The 19753-nt window shown below is 39.4% G+C and overlaps 1 protein-coding gene across 1 annotated transcript in view; it reads right to left on the bottom strand.

The window, feature by feature from the left end:
* ASAH2 (N-acylsphingosine amidohydrolase 2) overlaps positions 1-19753 on the bottom strand; it is a 57524-nt gene that overhangs the window by 24927 nt on the left and 12844 nt on the right. The window contains exons 6-12 of the mRNA XM_070363314.1: positions 11004-11124; positions 9096-9221; positions 7238-7324; positions 4671-4775; positions 4473-4554; positions 1855-1970; positions 755-849 (exon numbers count right to left, since the gene is read on the bottom strand). Coding sequence (XP_070219415.1) covers positions 755-849; positions 1855-1970; positions 4473-4554; positions 4671-4775; positions 7238-7324; positions 9096-9221; positions 11004-11124 — 732 coding nt within the window. The remainder of the gene's footprint in view (positions 1-754; positions 850-1854; positions 1971-4472; positions 4555-4670; positions 4776-7237; positions 7325-9095; positions 9222-11003; positions 11125-19753) is intronic.

Below are 19753 nucleotides of genomic sequence, written 5' to 3'. Positions count from 1 at the left end.
AAGTCTGACACTGTTTCCACTGTTTCCCCATCAATTTCCCATGAAGTGATGGGACCAGATGCCATGATCTTCGTTTTCTGAATGTTGAGCTTTAACATTCTAATATTTCTGCTTTATTGACTATGCCAAAGCCTTCGACTGTGTGGATCACAATAAACTGTGGAAAACCCTCAAAGAGATGGGAATACCAGAGCACCTGACCTGCCTCCTGAGAAACCTATACGCAGGTCAGGGAGCAATAGTTAGAACTGGACATGGAACAACAGACTGGTTCCAAATAGGAAAAGGAGTATGTCAAGGCTGTATATTGTCACCCTGCTTATTTAACTTATATGCAGAGCACATCATGAGAAACACTGGGCTGGAAGAAGCACAAGCTGGAATCAAGATTGCCGGGAGAAGTATCAATAACCTCAGATTATGCAGATGACACCACCCTTATGGCAGAGAGTGAAGAGGAACTAAAAAACCTCTTGATGAAGGTGAAAGAGGAGAGTGAAAAAGTTAACTTGAAGCTCAACATTCAGAAAAAAAAAAAAAAAAGATACCCATCAGTGAGAGGCATAAAGAGGTTTATTCTTCAGAGGCCCCACCAAAAGGGGGTTGGAAATATTTGTCACTATTGGCCATACATAGCACAGTAGGATACAGAAGAGTCAGTACAGGGTTATCTGCCCATGATAAGAAGTGATTTCAACAGAAACACATCTACAACTACCACAAAAATCTCACAAAATAAAAAAGAGGAACTTACGTGAACTCCCCAGGGATGGCAGTGATGGCCAAGAACCCGAGAGTAACAATCTGAACGTCAACGATATCTGGGTGCCAGGGATGAGGATTTAACAGCTAGGAACCAAAAGCATGAAAACTGTGTTAGGAATATTACTCTCTTTGCTCGAGACAAATGCTGCTCACAGAATTTCCTTTGTTAATGGATATTCAATGTTTCCAGTTGTTTGAGTGTCTTATCCTACAGTCACAGGTGTTTTTCTAAGTCATGTAGTATTAAATATTCTATCTAGAATTAATATGTGAATTTCAAATACCAGTGTCCCATTAACCTGGAATTATGTTCTCATCAATGAAGTTTTTGGTGGCTTTATGGAATCACAATGTGTAACAGATAACCAAGGTTCTCCTATATTACCATGGTGACTATCCTTATACAAGACAAACAAGGAATTACCATCATTTGAAATAACTTAATTATTTCTCTTTTTACTCTATATAACACTTTAAATCTTCAGTTACTAAGTCTTGCCTTACTTTTCTTCTCCAAGAGACTATATCCTTTACCATGTTCAGATTAGCACAGAATCTTTCCCTCTATTCCTTCTATTTCTTCATTGCCTCTCCTTCTTGAAGAACTTCTAAGTAAATGTTAGAAAAAAAATTATATTTAAAAATTGTTTCTACATCAAAAATTCATGGTATTATGAACACTGGCATGAAAATGAAAATCCATGTTCCAAAGGGTATTTAAAGAATATTGCTTTAGTTAATAATGTTGCCTGAGTTCTGGAAAATAACCTGAGATGTCTTTCTCTGTAAGGAATTCTGTGCTCATACATCTTAATCTTATTCTTCCTTTTCCTCTGTTCTAATTGTTTCAATTATTTACTATGGATGTAAAAGTCTAAGTCAGTATATTTAGTAATCATACCCCTTATTTCCTATTTCCTTATTTCCTTAAACTTATGGCATCCATATTTTTAATATTAAAAATTTAATTTGGGAACATTTGTATAATACACAGATCTACTATTCAACACAGACCTATTCATATCTGATAATTCATAAATTTAAAAATAACAATATACTAATTTCACCATGATAATCCAAATGCATTACCTCTCCAGTCTGAAGAAGGACTGGCTTTGGTTTATGGCATTCTTTGATTTCTTCAGATGGCTTGCCCAGAACCTGATCCCGAAGAGTGTCCCAAAATGAATCGCCTTCTGTCATCCCTATTAGGAATGTTATGATTAATATGATTGCAACCCTCTGAAAAATACCATCATTTTGACAAATGTTGTACAATAATGCTTTCAGAACTTTGAGAGATTTTATTAAGTTTGCTGTTCAATGATTTCAAACAGTTTGCAAAATAGAAGAGGTAAAATTTCCTGTTCATATTAAAGTAGGAGCCATTATTTAATTAGATCCTCAATGTGGTTGATAGAGTAAAAGAATATACATGTTCTACATCTTTCAGGTTTTGTTTTTATTGCTCTTCCTCAACCATGTTGCCAATTTTTAAAATATGATATAATTAAATGCAGGTCAATGAGCTGAATTATCCTTTTCCTATTTTGAGAGCTATAAAAGATATCTCCAGTTTGAAGTACCAGTTGTTTAACTTGTGGTCTCTAAAGACCCTCTCTTGATCTCCACTTAATTATGTGTATACACACACACGAGCAATTAAAAACCACCAAGCCTAACACCCATAATCTAGGAAAAAGCTATGTTAACTACAAAACCTAAGAACATAGAATACATAATCAGGAAAATATAATTACTATGAACTTATTTGGACCTACTTATAGAGCACACATGGGACTCTCAAAGAACTCTTCTAGCTCAGTAATAAAAAGACAAATAGACCAATTTAAAAATAAGAAAAATACATGAACAGATATTTCTCCAAGTAAGACACAATAATGGCCAACAAATATAAGAAAAGATGCTCAATATCCCAGGAAAACGCCAGTTAAAACCATAATGAGATACCACTCCACACCCCAGGGGTAGCTAGAATCAAAAAAAAGGAAGATAAAAACAAGTATTGGTGCGGATGTGAAAAAATTAGAATCTTCAGAGAGAAACTGATGAGAACATAAAATTGTGCAATGACTTGAAAATACTCTGGTAGTTCCTCAAATAATTAAACATAGAATTTTACCATAGTGATCCAGCAATTCCACTTCCAGGCATGTACCAAAGAAATGAACGCATATGCTCACACAAAAGCCTGGACGTGAATATTTATAACAGCATTATTCCTAACAGCCCAAAACAGAACAACCCAAATGTCCATCAGCTGAGGAATGCATAAATAAAATCCGACAAAACCATACAGTGAAATATTATTCAGCCACAATATGACATAATGAACTTATCTACAAAATAGACTCACAGACATAGAGAACAGAAGTGATTGCCAAGGGGGAGGGCTGGATTGGGAGCTTGGGATTAGTAGATGCAACTATTATATAGAGAATGGATAAAAAACAAGATTCTACTGTATAACATAGGAAACTATATTGAATATCCTGTGATAAATCACAAGGGAAAAGAAAATGAAAAAGAACATGTATATATATATACATTATATATATACACATTTGTGTATAACTGAGGCACTTTGCTGTACAGCAGAAATTAACACTACACTGAAATCAACTCTACCTCAATAAAACAATTTTTAAAAAGAAAAAAGGCAATGAAATTATTTTAGAATCCATGATACAACAGGGATGAACCTTGAAAACATGATGCTAAGTGAAATAAGCCAACACAAAAAGCCACGTATTTTTATGATTCCATTTATACGAAATGTCCAGAAGAGGTAAATATAGAGATAGAGATTCGTGGCTTCTTAGGCCTGGAAGAGATGGGGACTGGGCTGTGATGGCTAAAATGTACAGGGTTTCTCTTTGAGGTGATGACAACGTTCTACAATTGATGGCAGTGACGGTTGCATGTATCTGTGAACACATTAAAAACCACTGAATTTTATGTTTTGTGAATTACATCTCAATCAAGCTATCAAAAATTATTTATTTTAGAACATTAGACCAAGCTAGATGAAATATTGCCAGGCAAGATGATGCCAACTGTATTATGTTACAATTGTATTTATTTTTCAACTAATGGTTCCAAAATATACATGTATATAGAAGACCAGAATAAAATAAGCCAAAATATTGCCTGTTGGTGCTACTTTTCAATTTTTTTAACTTTGTGTACTTTCCAATGCATGTTATTACAGTGATAATCAGGATAAAGTATAAAACCTATAATAATCATGGAAATACACACAGGAAGAAGACCCAGGATCACATGCTTTATGCTCCTAAAGTCTTCTGTTCTGAGGAATTTGGGCTCCAATAAAGAATTCCAGGAAAAAGACACTAATAACCAGATGGAAGGGCCAATTCATATTGTGGGTGTTAAAATGACACTCCTACTCTGCACCATTCCAACTCCATTCCTGCCCAATTTAAAACTATTCCTCCACAGGTTGAAATGCAGAGAGAATCTCTGATTCTTATCTGAATCCGTGGAAAGCTAAATTATGAAAGATACTGACCCTTGAGAAATCATGTACAAACCTGGAAAGCCTACCTACCCTTAAATTTTAGAAATTAAAATAGTAAATGTAGTGGTTATGTGAAAACCTGTTAAGGAAAAGAGTCCTGAAGTTCAGAATCTAGAACCATAAACCTGATCAGACTGCACCTCACCCTGAGTAAAACTGACGGTTCCAAATCCATCGATTGTACCAGCTGCAAAACTGTAGCCCAAGGCTGGTTTACACGTTTTTACCTAAAGGAAAAAAAAATTAACACAAACAAAAGAAACAGAAGTTGAACTTCAACGATAAGATCAGCCCAGAGCTTCTCCCTTGTGGCACATAATCAGTATGACTCAGTGACACTTACTGTGTGTGTTGAATTGAGCCAGACGGTGACATCCGTCATATTCACCCACTGATGAGCTGAAGCCAGTGGCCCAGTTACCTCCTGGGAGGCAGACTCATACAGTTCCTAGAAAACCCACACAGCCTTACCATGAAAAGCAAACGAGCTAAAATGAATACTATACACTTTTACCCAAAAAGTGCCAATTTGGAAAAGCATCTTTCAGTCAAGTAATGTGGTGCTGGCTGATTAGCCAGAGCATTTTCAACTCTCCACCAAACCCACAGTGACTTCCCAGAAACCTGAAGGCCCTGAGACTGTTGACCTGGGTTTATTGCCCACAAATACGACATTCCAGCAATGCAGGCTATGGCACAAGATGCTCCAACCTCACTGGAAAGACAGTCAAGATATTTTAAGGTTAGGAGTGAAAGCCTTAGTTGCTCAGTCATGTCCAACTCTGCAACCCCATGGACTGTAATGTAGCCCACCAGGTTCCTCTGTCCATGGGATTCTTCAGGCAAGAATACTGGAGTGGGTAGCCATTCCCTTCTCTAGGTGATCTTCCTCATCCAGGGATCAAATCCCAGTTACCTGCATCACAGGCAGATTCTTTACCATCTGAGCCACCAAGGCAGGTTAGGAGTAGACGGACCAAATTATCTTCTTTGCAGAGAACAAGAGTTTTTCCTCAGGGACTCTCATGGAGTTTTCCCTCTCATAGTCCTTGAGTTCTCTGGCAGGGGCTAATACCAAAGAGGGACTTGAGAGAATTCAGGAGCCACTTCATCTGCATCAGTTCTCTCACCCACTGTCCATCTTTTGATGGTCTTTTTTTCCAATAGGATCAATTGATGCTTTTTTAATCTTATGAGAAATATATGAATTCCTTTTTTAATCTTATGGGAAATGTGAATAAAAATATATTTAGAAATGCTTGTGTTCTTTCAAGTCTTTATTGTATCGGTTACAGTATTGCTTCTGTTCTGTGTTTTGGTTTTTTGGCCTGAGGCATGTGGGATCTTAGCTTATCTACCAGGGATCAGTCAGCACTGGAAAGTGAAGTCTAAGCATTGAAACACCAAGGAGGCCCCTGGCAATGTTTGTTTTTATTCATCTCTATCCTACAGTAGAGGAGGCAAACCCTGCTTCAGCACCAGTGCCCATGCCTGACACCTAACTCATTTTCATTCTATTGCCATTCCAGTTTCCGCTGCTGTGTGGGAACTCAAGAGATAAGTCAGAAACACCAGCTGCAGCCCACCTCTCCTGATTTTGTTGTTGTTGTGTTGTTGAGTCTCTTAAGACCTGTACGACCGCCTCCCTCATTAAGAGGAAAGTTGTGCCTTGCTGAGAATGTGGGACCGATCTCAATGTCTCTAGGCTTAGAATGGTATTAAAATTTCTGATGCCAAATTGTGTCACAGGTGTACACCCTAAATAGAATCTGTTAATTTAGAACAATCCGCTGATGAGACCACAGTAATTAAAAAGAAACTGCAGCAATTAGGCTGGCTGGTGTCTTCTGTTTTTAAAGGTGCTTTTGTTCTTCCTTAATTGCTCCTGAAACAGTTTAGAACCCTTGAGACACAATATTTACATAAACACACACACACACACACACACACACACACACACTGATGGGCATGCTCATTAAAGCCAGAGGTTAAAGTGACTGCCTGCAGTGCGGGAGACCTGGGTTCGATCCGTGGGTTGGAAAGATTCCCCTGGAAAAGGAAATGGCAACCCACTCCAGTATTCTTGCCTGGAGAAACCCATGGATGGAGGAGCCTGGAGGGCTACAGTCCATGAGGTCGCAAAGAGTCGGACATGACTGAGCGACTGAACTGAACTGAACTGAAGCTATAAAAAGGCAGAGATTTAACTATCTTTATTAGCGATGGTTGAGCTCAAAGCTATCCTTTGTTTTTCCCCTGGAAACATCTTCATGGGAGCTGATACAAACTATGTGAGCATACTAGAAATTTAGGAGAGGTAAAATTTAGGAGAGGAAGGAGGGTAGAGTAACTGGTAGTAAGCTCTCTGGAAACCAGATTCTTCATCAAAAGATCTTTTAAATAAGATGGATGATCTGTGCCATATCAAAAAAGACCAAGGGCTAATCTGAATGCAAACTGCAAGAACTGGGAATTGTGCCACTCAGCTTTATCTTGTCCCAAAAGAAAAGATAGGAAATGGTCAGGGGACTTGGCAGGCAAAGGCCCCAGAGACTTCTGAGAATTTGGGTCAGTATGGTCATATCTGATACTACATTAATTGAAAACTACAATCTATCATCTAACTGCCTGAAGCAAGCACTCTGGCTGAAAGAATGTTTTCCTGATTACCTGCTTTTAAATGTACTTCCTGTAGGAAGTCAGTCACAAGCAGTCAGAGAGAGGCTCCTGTGCGGTATGTGAAACAACCTTCCTGGTTGACAATAAACAGCATTCATACCTTCAGACTCCTTGGCGCAGCTTGAGCTCTTGCTGTCTTCCTCACAAAGACCAACTTCCCAATGAAAAATGTCAGTGGATTTTAAAGTATAGTTTTGAATGACGATAAAAGCAGCAGGGCCCACAGCTTACCTTTGCTTTGTCATATATTATCCGTCCTATGATTTGTGTACTTTCGAACATATCCTGCCCAGGTCCCATAGCCACACACATGCTAGGCTGGAACAAAATGACGCGAGATACGTTCTTAGTGAAATAAGTGATTCTTTCAAGGGATGGAAAATGAAAAGCGAATCTGTGCAAACAGACTTTCTTTTTGGCTGTGTGGCCTGTCGGACATTTGTTCCCCAACCAGCCAGGGACTGGATCCAAGTTCCCTGCACAGGAAGCGGAGTCTTAACCACTGGACCACGAGGGAAGTCCCAGCAAAGAGATTTTTTTTTTAAAGCCACATTCCAGCATCTCTTTCCAGATGTTCTCCCAATTTACAGATTATGAAAAACAAAATCATTCTGGAATTAGAGCAATGAACATTGCTAGAATTCATCTATTTCAACATAAGACATAAAATCGATGCATAATATTCTATTGCAAATACGTATCATAATTTATTTAACCATTTCATGTATGAATTTTGGAATTTAACAAATAATCATCCACTCTAATGTGAATTAATAATGTGTAAAAATTTTGTAAATGAAGGGTAACAAAGACTTTTTTTCATTGAATTATAATTGATTAAAAATGTTGTATTAGTTTCTGGTGTAGGAAGACTTTTTTCTTACTTTTTTAAAAATTGGGGTATCATTGCTTTACAATAGGAAGACTTTCTATATAAAATAGTAAAGTATAAGAGAAAAGTATAATTGTTAAAAATATATTTCTCATTGGGTGGATGAACTTGACTGGGATAAAATAAATAGCCCAAACATAGTGTTTGATAAAAGCAATATCACAGGTGAAATATTCTGTAAACACAAAGAATAAGAACCAGAAACTAGACCCTGCTGCTCATGTCAAAGGTGGAAAATCTAAATGCAGATGAGGGGAAGCAGTTAAATAAACAGTGGTATAGCCTCACTTGTTGAGTGTAAAGCTTACTACACAGAACTATCTCGAGTGATAAAGAGATTTTTAAAAGACAAATTAGGTAGAAAACCCAAATTCTGGACAAAAACAAAAAAAATCTCAATAAATAAGTTATAAAATATTGTTCATGGATGCACACATGTAGGAACAGGTGTGATAGTGGTAATTTGGGGGAAAAGGAGCAGGTGGAGGGGAGAAAGGTAAGCAGGGACTTTCACTTTTTACTGCTCTTTAAGATTTCCATGTGGTTTGAGTTTTTGTGGTGGTGGTGTAGTTGCTAAGTCATGTCCGACTCTTGCAACCTCATGGACTGTAGCCTGCCAGGCTCCTCTGTTCATGGGATTCTCTAGGCAAGAATACTGGAGTGGGTTGCCATTTTCTTCTCCAGGAGATCTTCCTGATCCAGGAATTGAAACCGGGTCTCCTGTATTGCAGGCAGATTCTTTACCAACTGAGCTACAAGTGAAGCCTCAAGTTTTCACAGCAACACTTTTTTTTTGTTTTGTAATTTATAAGAAAAAGAATTTTGATGTTACATTTTTAGAAAAACCCTAAAGACATGATAATCGGAGAGAAATGTCTGAGGCAGGCAGTTTTTGTACTAAATTGTGACTTCAGAAATGCCAAGGCAAAATGTATCAAGCTGTCCAAGTTTAGGAAAGGATATTTAATCTGTGACATTTACTAAATTGTCTTACCGTTCAAAAAATATAAGCATCAAATGGAAAACTATAATTTTATCCAATCAAAATTTAGTGGGTGCTTTTGAGAAGAGCAAATGCTAGCAGTAAGTAGGCCAGAGTATACTTGAGGAGAACATAATTGTAAATAAACAGTGATTACTTAAACATAAAATGTCTGTGAGATGCAAAAACAAAGATTTAATGTCATTATTACCTACCCCACCAATGGGACAAGAGCTATTGGCGTTATCACAAGACTCTCCTGTGTTGGTGCATTGCGGGCCAAGAACATTGGGGGAAACATCTCCCAGATTTGATGAAGCAAAAGCTGCTACATACGGTCCCTGCCAAAAGAAACATCCAATTGCCTTGTATACTTTCTTATTTACTGCAATGAGTTCCATTAAAAAGGCAGACATTCAACCCACTCTGGTGAACTATTCAAAATCATTTGCACAGGATAAAAGGAGGATATTTCCCAGGTACAATATTCTGAGAAAGATTTTTGTTTCTGTAAAGACTCACATTGCAGTCAACATATATATTATTACTCATAATGTTCCAATTATCAGTGAAACTATTTTAAGAGAGTTTCAAATTTGTGTCTCAAACAGCAACATTTTGACAAGAAATACAATGTGCAACAAGTTATAAAATGCTGACCCATAATCTCATGTTTGGCGTTGTACCTGGAACTCAGAGACCCATTTTTCCTTTAAAAATAAATAGCCTATTGGCTTAAAAAGTAAAGAGTCAATCTGGATATTTCTGCTGTACAACTGAACCTAAATATTAGCATCCACCATCCAGACTTGCCCTCCACATATCTTTTCTCTATCTCTTCAACCAGAAATAACTACATATAATCTTTTTTCAGTAGGGTAAGACCTTAATCTCAACCTAACTGGTCTACCATTTCACCTTAAGTGTCTTAAATTTACTTAAGGAAAGAGATAATCAAGCATAGGAGACTATGTGTCATTTCTTATACTAAAAAAAATAATGGGAAATTACTTCCTTTTTCCTAAAAAACAGGCTAAAATGAAAAATCAAATAGAAGATTGTCAATAAAGGAGCTAAAAAGTCAAGCCAAATGTTCACGGGGCTAGTATTGTTATAACAGAACACTTAGTCTAGTCTAGGGCCTGGGGTTCTCATCTCGTCATATATCCTCCTGCATTTCGGGTTTGGATGCTGTGGTCAAGCAGAGCAGGGTCCTTCCTCACCACTTACCTATCAGCAGTCCACAATCTACACAGAGCCGACAAGCTTCCTGAAGTACACGGACTAGATTCTGGGACCGCCCCCCCCCCAAGCTCTGATCCCATCACTCACTGCATTTCAAATACCAGTCTAATGGATTAGGATTGTCTCTGACTTAGGCCATATTGCAGGAAAGTACGGAGAAGGCAATGACACCCCACTCCAGTACTGTTGACCGGAAAATCCCATGGATGGAGGAGCCTGGTAGGCTGCAGTCCACGGGGTCACTAAGAGTCAGACAGGACTGAGCGACTTCACTTTCACTTTCATGCATTGAAGAAGGAAATGGCAACCCACTCCAGTGTTCTTGCCTGGAGAATCCCAGGGACGGCGGAGCCTGGTGGGCTGCCGTCGATGGGGTCGCACAGAGTCGGACACGACTGAAGTGACTTAGCAGCAGCAGCAGCAGCAGCAGGAAAGTAGAACAAAGTCTTCCAAAGGAACTTAAGAGGGAAGCCTGGACCAGAGAAGAGAACTCATTCCCTGCCCTCATTTGGATTCCTACAGCATTAAGAAGGTGCTTAATAATTTTATATTTTTGAAAACAAAAGTAAACATCAACATTTTCTCATATCTCATATCCAAGTTGATCAAAAACTATTATATGTTGCAAAAATCTTTAATTTGTTCTTCCTAATCCAACTAACTGAAACTTTTTGAAGTCATCAATATAAGTAGTATTTGACACAAAGTCAATAATCATTTAAATTTTGTCTTTCCTGATAAGAGAGGATGGAGAATTCTCAGTATGTGATATCCATGATGACACTTTCCTCTGAAGATCTGAATCAGCTATTCTGAACACTGCATGAATGATGATACTCAGTAATTAAGATGAAGCTTTCAGTGACATAAATTCTCACCTCTCCAGGTAGATAACCTTTGTTCTTCTCTTGCTCAAAAAGGTAAGATGCATAACCTACGTTGTCACTATTTACAAGATGATTGGTGTTTTTCATGCTGACTGGGTGGATGGCAAACCAGCTGTAAAAGAACAAGAAGACCCAAGTTAATGGTGAGAACCAAATAAATGGAGTCACAAATGATATCTGGGAGCTTAAGTTTCCACCAGCAGGGGAAAAAAAGTGCTATTGACAATAGGTATTCTTTCATTGTTAATGAACTTAAATTACAAATAATATACTCAAGAAGTCTGATCACTTAAATTAAGAATACAAAATTATTATTACAAATATTCCATTACTGTCATCTTCATTGTAAGCTTTTAACAAGAGCCAATACTGGGTAGTTACCAGACAATATACCTACAGAAATGTATCAACATAGACTTTGTCCTTCAAGCAGGTACATACATAATAATTATTTGAATCAATCCTACCCAATTCAATAGACATTTACCAAGAGTCTGCAGTGTACCAAGCACTGAATCAATCAGTTTACTCTAGAATCTTGCAGAGGACAAAGATGTAAACAAATGGCCTTGATACAGTGTGACAAATGCTATAAATAAGGAGTCATAAAGTGTTTGGGGACCACAGATGACTAGCAATTAATTCTTAAAGGCATTCCAGGGAGAAAGAACAGCAGAATAAATGCACAGGGGTATGAAAGAGGATGCTATGCCTAATTCAATATACCCTTATGCATGGTAATACCTTGTTTAATTGTAAAGCTATAGAGTTTACAAGTTAATTTCACATCTGTTACCTCATTTTAACTTCACAGCAACCCTGAGAGGTAGGCTTTTATTACCTGCACGGTACCAGGTATCTCAAAGAAGCAATATGGTGGCCCACTTGTCATAGAGGACCAAGGTTAAAGTTTGGGCCTTGTGACACCTTGTCCAGTGGCTTTCATAGGATCAAACCTCCACCCAGGTGAAAAAGGTGTTTACAGGATAGAAGGCTGTGAGGCAGACTATCAGGAATACTCAAGAAAAGAGAGATTCCAATTCATAACTTTTCAAGCTAATTTAGGATTTTTTTAAATCTTTTGATTTTTCTTCACAAAAAGCTTTTAAAATATTTTTACCCAAGTCATATGGTGCACAAAACTGAACATTCAATAGCTCGTTCAATATACATGTAGTTAACTCTGGCTCTGTGCCAGACACCAGGAACATAGAGATGAATGAAGCATCACCTCACCCTTGAAAAATGCTTCACCCTTGAACAATGTGACATCTGAGCTGGCACTTAAAAGATGAGTAGGAACTTGGCAGGGGAATGACTAGAGAAAAGTCATCTGCAGCAAAAGTATGGAGATAGGAAGGAAAAGATGCAGTGTATTCAGAGACTGGATGGTCAGGGGCACCAGGGTAGAAAGGATGAGGGGAAGGAGAGAGGGCAGTTGATCTTTTCATTCAATCAAAATGAATGCATAATGTGGTTGGCATTATGTTAAACCTCAACACTAGAGTCAGGTATGTTCTCTGCCATCAAGGAACCATAATATAATATCTGCCATCAAGGAACCATAATATCTGGGGAGAAAGCAAAAGCAAAAAATTTTGGTCTACTAATTAGACTATAAACTTGAATTATTAATTTTCATTTACTTTAGGCCTCAGAAAATTGATTGAACTTTTCTCTACCAAACTGAAAAAAATAGTAATCAGAAAAGTTATTTGCATTTCAGAATAGGAAGATGCTGTATCTTTCCTCCTCTGCCCTTTAAAATATATGCTATAAAAATATCAGGCTTGTTAAAGCAAACAAAGTACTTTGGTAAGAGATGAATATTTATAAAGATATGCAGAAAAGTGGTCATTTTAATTTTAAAAACACTTACCATTTATTTTATCTGGTCAAAAAATATTCATCTAAGTAAAGTTCAAAAGAGAGGAAGAAAGGTTTAGGTAGTTTCAAAAGAAGTGAGAATACAGCCATAAAAAGATGTCGATGTCCTTGATAATAAGCATTTCGAAACAATGACTTTAAAATAATGTCACAGCTAGAGCAAGACTCTACTTGATTCACCATGATGCAATCCCGGTACTGAGAAAAGTCAAGAGATTTGAGATCTAATCATTGTAAGTAGCAAAGTTAGTTCAAATTTCTAAAAAACTTCTGAAAAATCAATTTCCATCATGCTCAATGGTAAAGAATCTGCCTGCCATTGCAGGAGACTCAGGAGACAGGGGTTTGATCCTTGTGTTAGGAAGGTACCCTGGAGAAGGAACTGGCAACCCCCTCCAGTATTCTTGCCTGGAAAATTCCATGAACTGAAAAGCCTGGCAGGCTACAGTCCATAGTATCCCAAAGAATCAGACACAACTGAGCACACACACATACACAGTGAATCGATAAACTGCAGATTAATACAGAATAATTATCCTCTCCTCCTGTGTAACTGAGGTATTTCTAGTGTTTCTTTCAATTCAGACATTGTGTATTTCCTGTTGTGAAAAGCCAAATGCAGAAATGAGCTCTTTAAACATTCTGAAACAGTAATAACCCATCGCAGGTTCTGTTCTCTCAGATCTGAGCTGCCCTCTTCACATGGAAGCCAAGGTCTGAACAAAGGTGACTGGCAAAGGGGTAAGTGAAGGCTGAAATCTGGCTCCCACTCAGCTCCCAACTGAAGCACACCTCCATCAGCCCAGAGAACGCAACATCTTTATGTGCTATGCAGCAAGTCCTATGTGCCAGGTATGGCCATCTCCAACCTAAGTGTCCACCAAAGGGGAGAACAAGAACATTGTACCTCCATTCAAAGGCAGTGGTCATGGAAATGTGTGACAACATGGGAGATCTTTGGACAAATACAATATAGTACACTGTTCAGTTCAGTCGCTCAGTCCTGTCCTGCTCTTTGAGACCCATGAACCACAGCACGCCAGGCCTCCCTGTCCATCACCAACTCCCAGAGTCCACCCAAACCCATGTCCATTGAGTCAGTGATGCCATCCAACCATCTCATCCTCTATCGTCCCCTTCTCCTCCTGCCCTCAATCTTTCCCAGCATCAGGGTCTTTTCAAATGAGTCAGCTCTTCTCATCAGGTGGCCAAAGTATTGGAGTTTCAGCTTCAACATCAGTCCTTCCAAAGAACACCCAGGACTGATCTCCTTCAGAATGGACTGGTTGGATGCCCTTGCAGTCCAAGGGACTCTCAAGAGTCTTCTCCAACACCACAGTTCAAAAGCATCAATTCTTCGGCGCTCAGCTTTCTTTACAGTCCAACTCTCACATCCATACATGACCACTGGAAAAACCATAGCCTTGACTAGATGGACCTTTGTTAACAAAGTAATATCTCTGCTTTTTAATATGCTGTCTAGGTTGGTCATAGCTTTCTTTTCAAGGAGTAAGCATCATTTAATTTCATGGCTGCAATCACCATCTGCAGTGATCATGGAGCCCAGAAAAATAGTCAGCCACTGTTGCCACTGTTTCCCCATCTATTTCCCATGAAGTGATGGGACCAGACACCATGATCTTAGTTATCTGAATGTTGAGCTTGAAGCCAACTTTTTCACTCTCCTCTTTCATCAAGAGACTTTTAGTTCCTCTTCACTTTCTGCCATAAGGGTGGTATCATCTGGACTCAAAAGTGTCACCCCAAAATTCATGCCTAGCAGAACCTCATAGTGGGATCTTATTTGGAAACAGAATTTTTACAGATGTAAACAAGGTAAAATCATACTATCTTTGGTTGGGTCTTAAGTCCAATGACTGGTGCCCTCATAACAAGAGGAAAGCGACAGAGAGACACCCACATATGAGGTTGTAGGTGCGGGGAGCTGCCCGTGAGAACGGGGTCCTTTGTCTGAAGGACACAAGCTCTGGAAGCTGCCTCAGTCCTTGAGGATTTGCTTGCAAACATAGCTCTCTGTCCTGCCACCCCAGAGATTAGGAGCTTATTTACTGCAGACACCTGGAGTTCTGTGCAAACTTCTCATGCACAGAGAAATGTTATCTGGTGTAAGAAATAATAACAGGGTGCCATTCCCATGCTCTCAAGATTTCTTGTGACTGTTTGTAAGATGTATAGGTCAACCAAGAAAAAATGTCAACTGTCTTGTCTTTCTCACGCTCTTCTGTATAAATATAAAATGCTGAATAAAGTTGGTGTCAGACTGAGTCCCTTCATGGAGACATGTCTGAACCTCTCGACCCCATCTTTGTTGTAGAATTCCTTTGCTGTAGTTTTCTTTCTTAGCCACGCCGTACACGTCTCGGGACCTGATCAACTTTGCTGGCTAGCACCGGCATGTAGGAAATGTGAAGATGGAGGCACAAACTGGAGTGATGTATCTACAAGCCAAGGATAGGATTGCTGGCAGTCACCAGAAGCTAAGAGGAAGGCATGGAAGTGATTCTCCCTCAGAGCCTCCAGAAATAACCAAACTTACCATTAGGTAGGAAGTTAGGCATGAGCAGCCAGGAGTGTCCTAGACAAAAAGGATGCAGGTTGATCTCTAAACCCCATCCCAGACACATCCAGGAGGGCTCACAGATATACTGCAAAAATAACCACAGAGACTTTTCCAACTCCTGCGCAGGTGCTCTCTGCACACAGTGGATACAAACTAACCTCGGGGGCTTCCTCAAGTAACCTTAGACACCTAGGAGCCCATTAAGGATTCATAAATATTCTACATATGTATATGTCTGATTATAACAGACTGAATTATGGGAAGACATGTGCAACAAAGCCTGGTGTTATATAAGTTGCAACTGTCAATCAGCCTTGAGTATATGCCCATTTGCATTTCCTTTCCTTATTGGTGGTGGATACAAGCCCTATGTTGCACAGTTCAGTTCAGTCGCTCAAGTGTCCGACTCTTTGCGACCCCATGAATCGCAGCACGCCAGGCCTCCCTGTCCATCACCAACTCCCGGAGTTCACTCAGACTCACGTCCATCGAGTCAGTGATGCCATCCAGCCATCTCATCCTCTGTCGTCCCCTTCTCCTCCTGCCCCCAATCCCTCCCAGCATCAGAGTCTTTTCCAATGAGTCAACTCTTCACATGAGGTGGCCAAAGTACTGGAGTTTCAGCTTTAGCATCATCCCTTCCAAAGAAATCCCAGGGTTGATCTCCTTCAGAATGGACTGGTTGGATCTCCTTGCAGTCCAAGGGACTCTCAAGAGTCTTCTCCAACACCACAGTTCAAAAGCATCAATTCTTCAGCGCTCAGCCTTCTTCACAGTCCAACTCTCACATCCATACACGACCACAGGAAAAACCATAGCCTTAACTAGATGGACCTTTGTTGGCCAAGTAATGTCTCTGCTTTTGAATATGTTATCTAGGTTGGTCATAACTTTCCTGCCAAGGAGTAAGCATCTTTTAATTTCATGGCTGCAGTCCACAGGGCACCACCAAAAGGAGGAAGAGATGGGAAGTATAAAAAGGGGAAGTCAAGAGGGATTGTTACAATTCCTATGTCTGTTCAATAAAGGATCTGTCTGCCTGCGCTGTAATTTGTCTGTTGTTTTAAACTCTTTCGTCCATCGCTCCACATCTTTGTAGGAATGAGACAAGAACCGAGGGAGAGAAATCAACTAACCTGACACTTCCAAGACCCTGACTTCAGACTTCTGGCACTTCTTGATCTGCGACAGAAAAAATTTCTGCTGTTTTAAACCAGCAGGTCTCTAGTGATTTGTTATGGAAACCCTAAGAAACTAATACAGAGACCATACATTTTAGTGGCTTAGAGCTCTGGCATTGGACATAAGTTATTATACCTAACCTATTTGAAACTCAGTGTTCATATCTGTAACATGATAGGTAGTATCCACCTCATGGCATTTGACAATTAAGAGAACAAATGTATCTGAAGTGTTTAGCACACAGACTGGTCTATGCTAAGAATGGAATAAATCTTCACTGTGATGATGCTATGTTGATTTTGACACTGCTGCTGCTGCAGTAAAGATGATGATTAAAAGGAAAAAAATGATGCAAAGCTATGTGTACATATATGTATAGTTAATAAGATAAATACAATATTAAAATATATGATGCATGTGCCTGTGTGTATTCAACACATGTATATCACCCCATATAATATAAGCTTTAAATAATTAAATGAAGAAACCCTTTCCTCTTATGACAGGGACTTGAGAGCTTACAAAATACCAGTGTGCCCTCTAGTTCCCAACTCCACTGGTAGGGTGGAGCATATGAGTCTGGCTAGTAACATATGAGCAGAAGGACCACCCAAATTTTATGACATTTTGCATGAATGGCAAATGTGTACATTAAAATCTGTCATGTGTTAAGCCACTGTAATTTCAAGGTCTATGGCATCACCTGGCATTAGTTAATTCGTCTCTTAACACACACCTAATCAACACATCTCTTTTTCACCTGTCTTATGTTCCTCCTTGCCCCACCCCATGACAGACAGTTGGGAAAAGGAAAGCAAAGAATGTTTCATTGTGCTATATTGAAAGGGCTATTAGACCCAGAATTTTATGCAAAAGACAGCTTGAATGCAAAACAAGCAGATGCCATGACTACAGACCAGATTGCTCAAATTAAAGAAGGACAATGAGCCATAGCCAGAGAACAGCTTCTGAAGTCATAGGTAAACTCGGTGGCCAGTATCCTGGAGAATTGACCATCTCTACTCCAAAGGAGAGATGTCCATTCTCACCTACTCATTTTGTTTTCTTTAAAAGTCCTGGATGGGAAAAAAAAAAAAACTCCCAATAATGTTAATGGAGAGATATTTGGTTTGGGTGGATTTCATTAAGTTCATTAAGTTACTGCAATCAAAATTCTTGCAACCTAAATAGTATGATTAAACAAGCAACAGTAGTAAAGCAAGAAGTGGCCAATAAGAGTATTTATTTTAATTCAGCCTAACCACCCATGGGCGGAGGAGCCTGGTAGGCTGCAGTCCATGGGGTCGCGAAGAGTCAGACAGGACTGAGACTTCACTTTCACTTTTCATTTTCCTGCATTGGAGAAGGAAATGGCAACCCACTCCAGTGTTCTTGCCTGAATCCCAGGGACGGCGGAGCCTGGTGGGCTGCCGTCCATGGGGTCCGCACAGAGTCGGACACAACTGAAGCGACTTAGCAGCAGCAGCAACCTCTACCTCTAACTTTTAATTCCCAACACACTACCTCACTGTCCTCTGTACTTCAGCCACACAGACCTTCTATCAACTCCTCGAACAGGCTACATGACTTTTGCACATATTTTTCTGTGTTAAATGCTCTTTTCCACCCCCACGTTTTGCCGGTTAATTCTCAACCTGCCTTGGTTTTCAGTTCCGCTGTCTTATCCTTGGGGACAACTGACGTCTGCATGTGTACTCAGTCATGTCTGACTCTTTGCAACCCTTTGGACTATAACCTGCCAGGCTCCTCTGTCCATTGGGATTTTTCAGGTAAGAACACTGCAGTGGGTTGCCATCTCCTCTTCCAGGGGATCTCCTGACCCAGGGATAGAACCCGTGTCTCCTGTATCTCCTGCATTGCAGCTGGATTCTTCACCCACTGAGCCATCAGGGATGCCTTTCCCAACTTCCCTGATCAAGTCAAGTCCCTTCACAGCTCTGCATACCTTCCTTTTTTAGCACTTAATGCAGTTATAATTATACATCGGTTTGTATGACTATTTGATCACCTTTGTCTCCACCAATAGACTGTAAGTTCTATAAGGAGCAATACCTAGGACATCGATTTTTTTCTCATTAGTGTATTCTATAGTATTAGTTCAGTTCATAACACATGTATTCTACAATATTTAATAAATAAATGAATGCATAACAATCTATATGTGAAGGGATGTTATCATATTATACATCTACATTTGAGAAATGTACAAGTGGAGTCTCAGATTTTAAAGGATTTGCTCAAGAAGCGCAGACAAAGGTATTTGACTTCTGACTTTAGGACCTTTTACTAGAAATGAATCATTTCAAGGACTGGAAAGCACTGCCTGGCATACAGTAGATGACTGCTGCAGACTTTTAAGTGAAGAAATGAAAATAAAAATGAGATAGCAAAGAATAAATGATGAGCTTCAACGTGGTTTTCATAGTGAATAGTCTTGGCCATGACACTGGGCAGGTTGCATCACTTCGGTAGGCCTCAGCTGAAGTTTAAACTTGGTGACTTTATACTCTGTAAATCTGAGATGCTGTGCTTCCAAACTCCTCATACCTTGGGATTCTATCTCACAGCAGGTACCTACATATGGTGGCTGAGTTACTTAGCAGCCCAGATTTGACTTTATGTTTTGGATCATTTTTAATGTATTCAGAGAGTAATTATCCCTATGCAACAAGAGGCAATTGCAAGGGCAATTACATCAAGGATAACATATGGGAGCTATAGAAACAATAGAAAGTTATTGCAGGCTGTTAAGCACAGCAGATGGAGAAGCATCATTATAACCTTGACAGTTGACCCTGGGACTTCCAGATATATTATATAGTTACATGCAAGGAAGCAAAGAACACCTGGCCCCCAAAATATCACTGAGTGTTCTCTTGGCATTGTTCAATGACTCAGAAACTAAAAAAAGGGAATCGTGAGTGATCTCAGTCATTCAGCCAAGAATTAGGTAGAAACTATAAGGGAAAAGACATCTTTTTCTAACAAATTTGGGGATTTTCCATCTAACTAGTCATACATACTAGAGAAGGTGATGGCACCTGACTCCAGTACTCTTGCCTGGCAAATC

The sequence above is a fragment of the Bos mutus genome, chromosome 26 (genome assembly GCF_027580195.1).
Source record: "Bos mutus isolate GX-2022 chromosome 26, NWIPB_WYAK_1.1, whole genome shotgun sequence".
Taxonomy (NCBI): Eukaryota; Metazoa; Chordata; class Mammalia; order Artiodactyla; family Bovidae; genus Bos; species Bos mutus.
The sequence above is the reverse complement of the archived record's forward strand: the minus strand, read 5'-3'. Positions and strand labels throughout refer to the sequence as shown.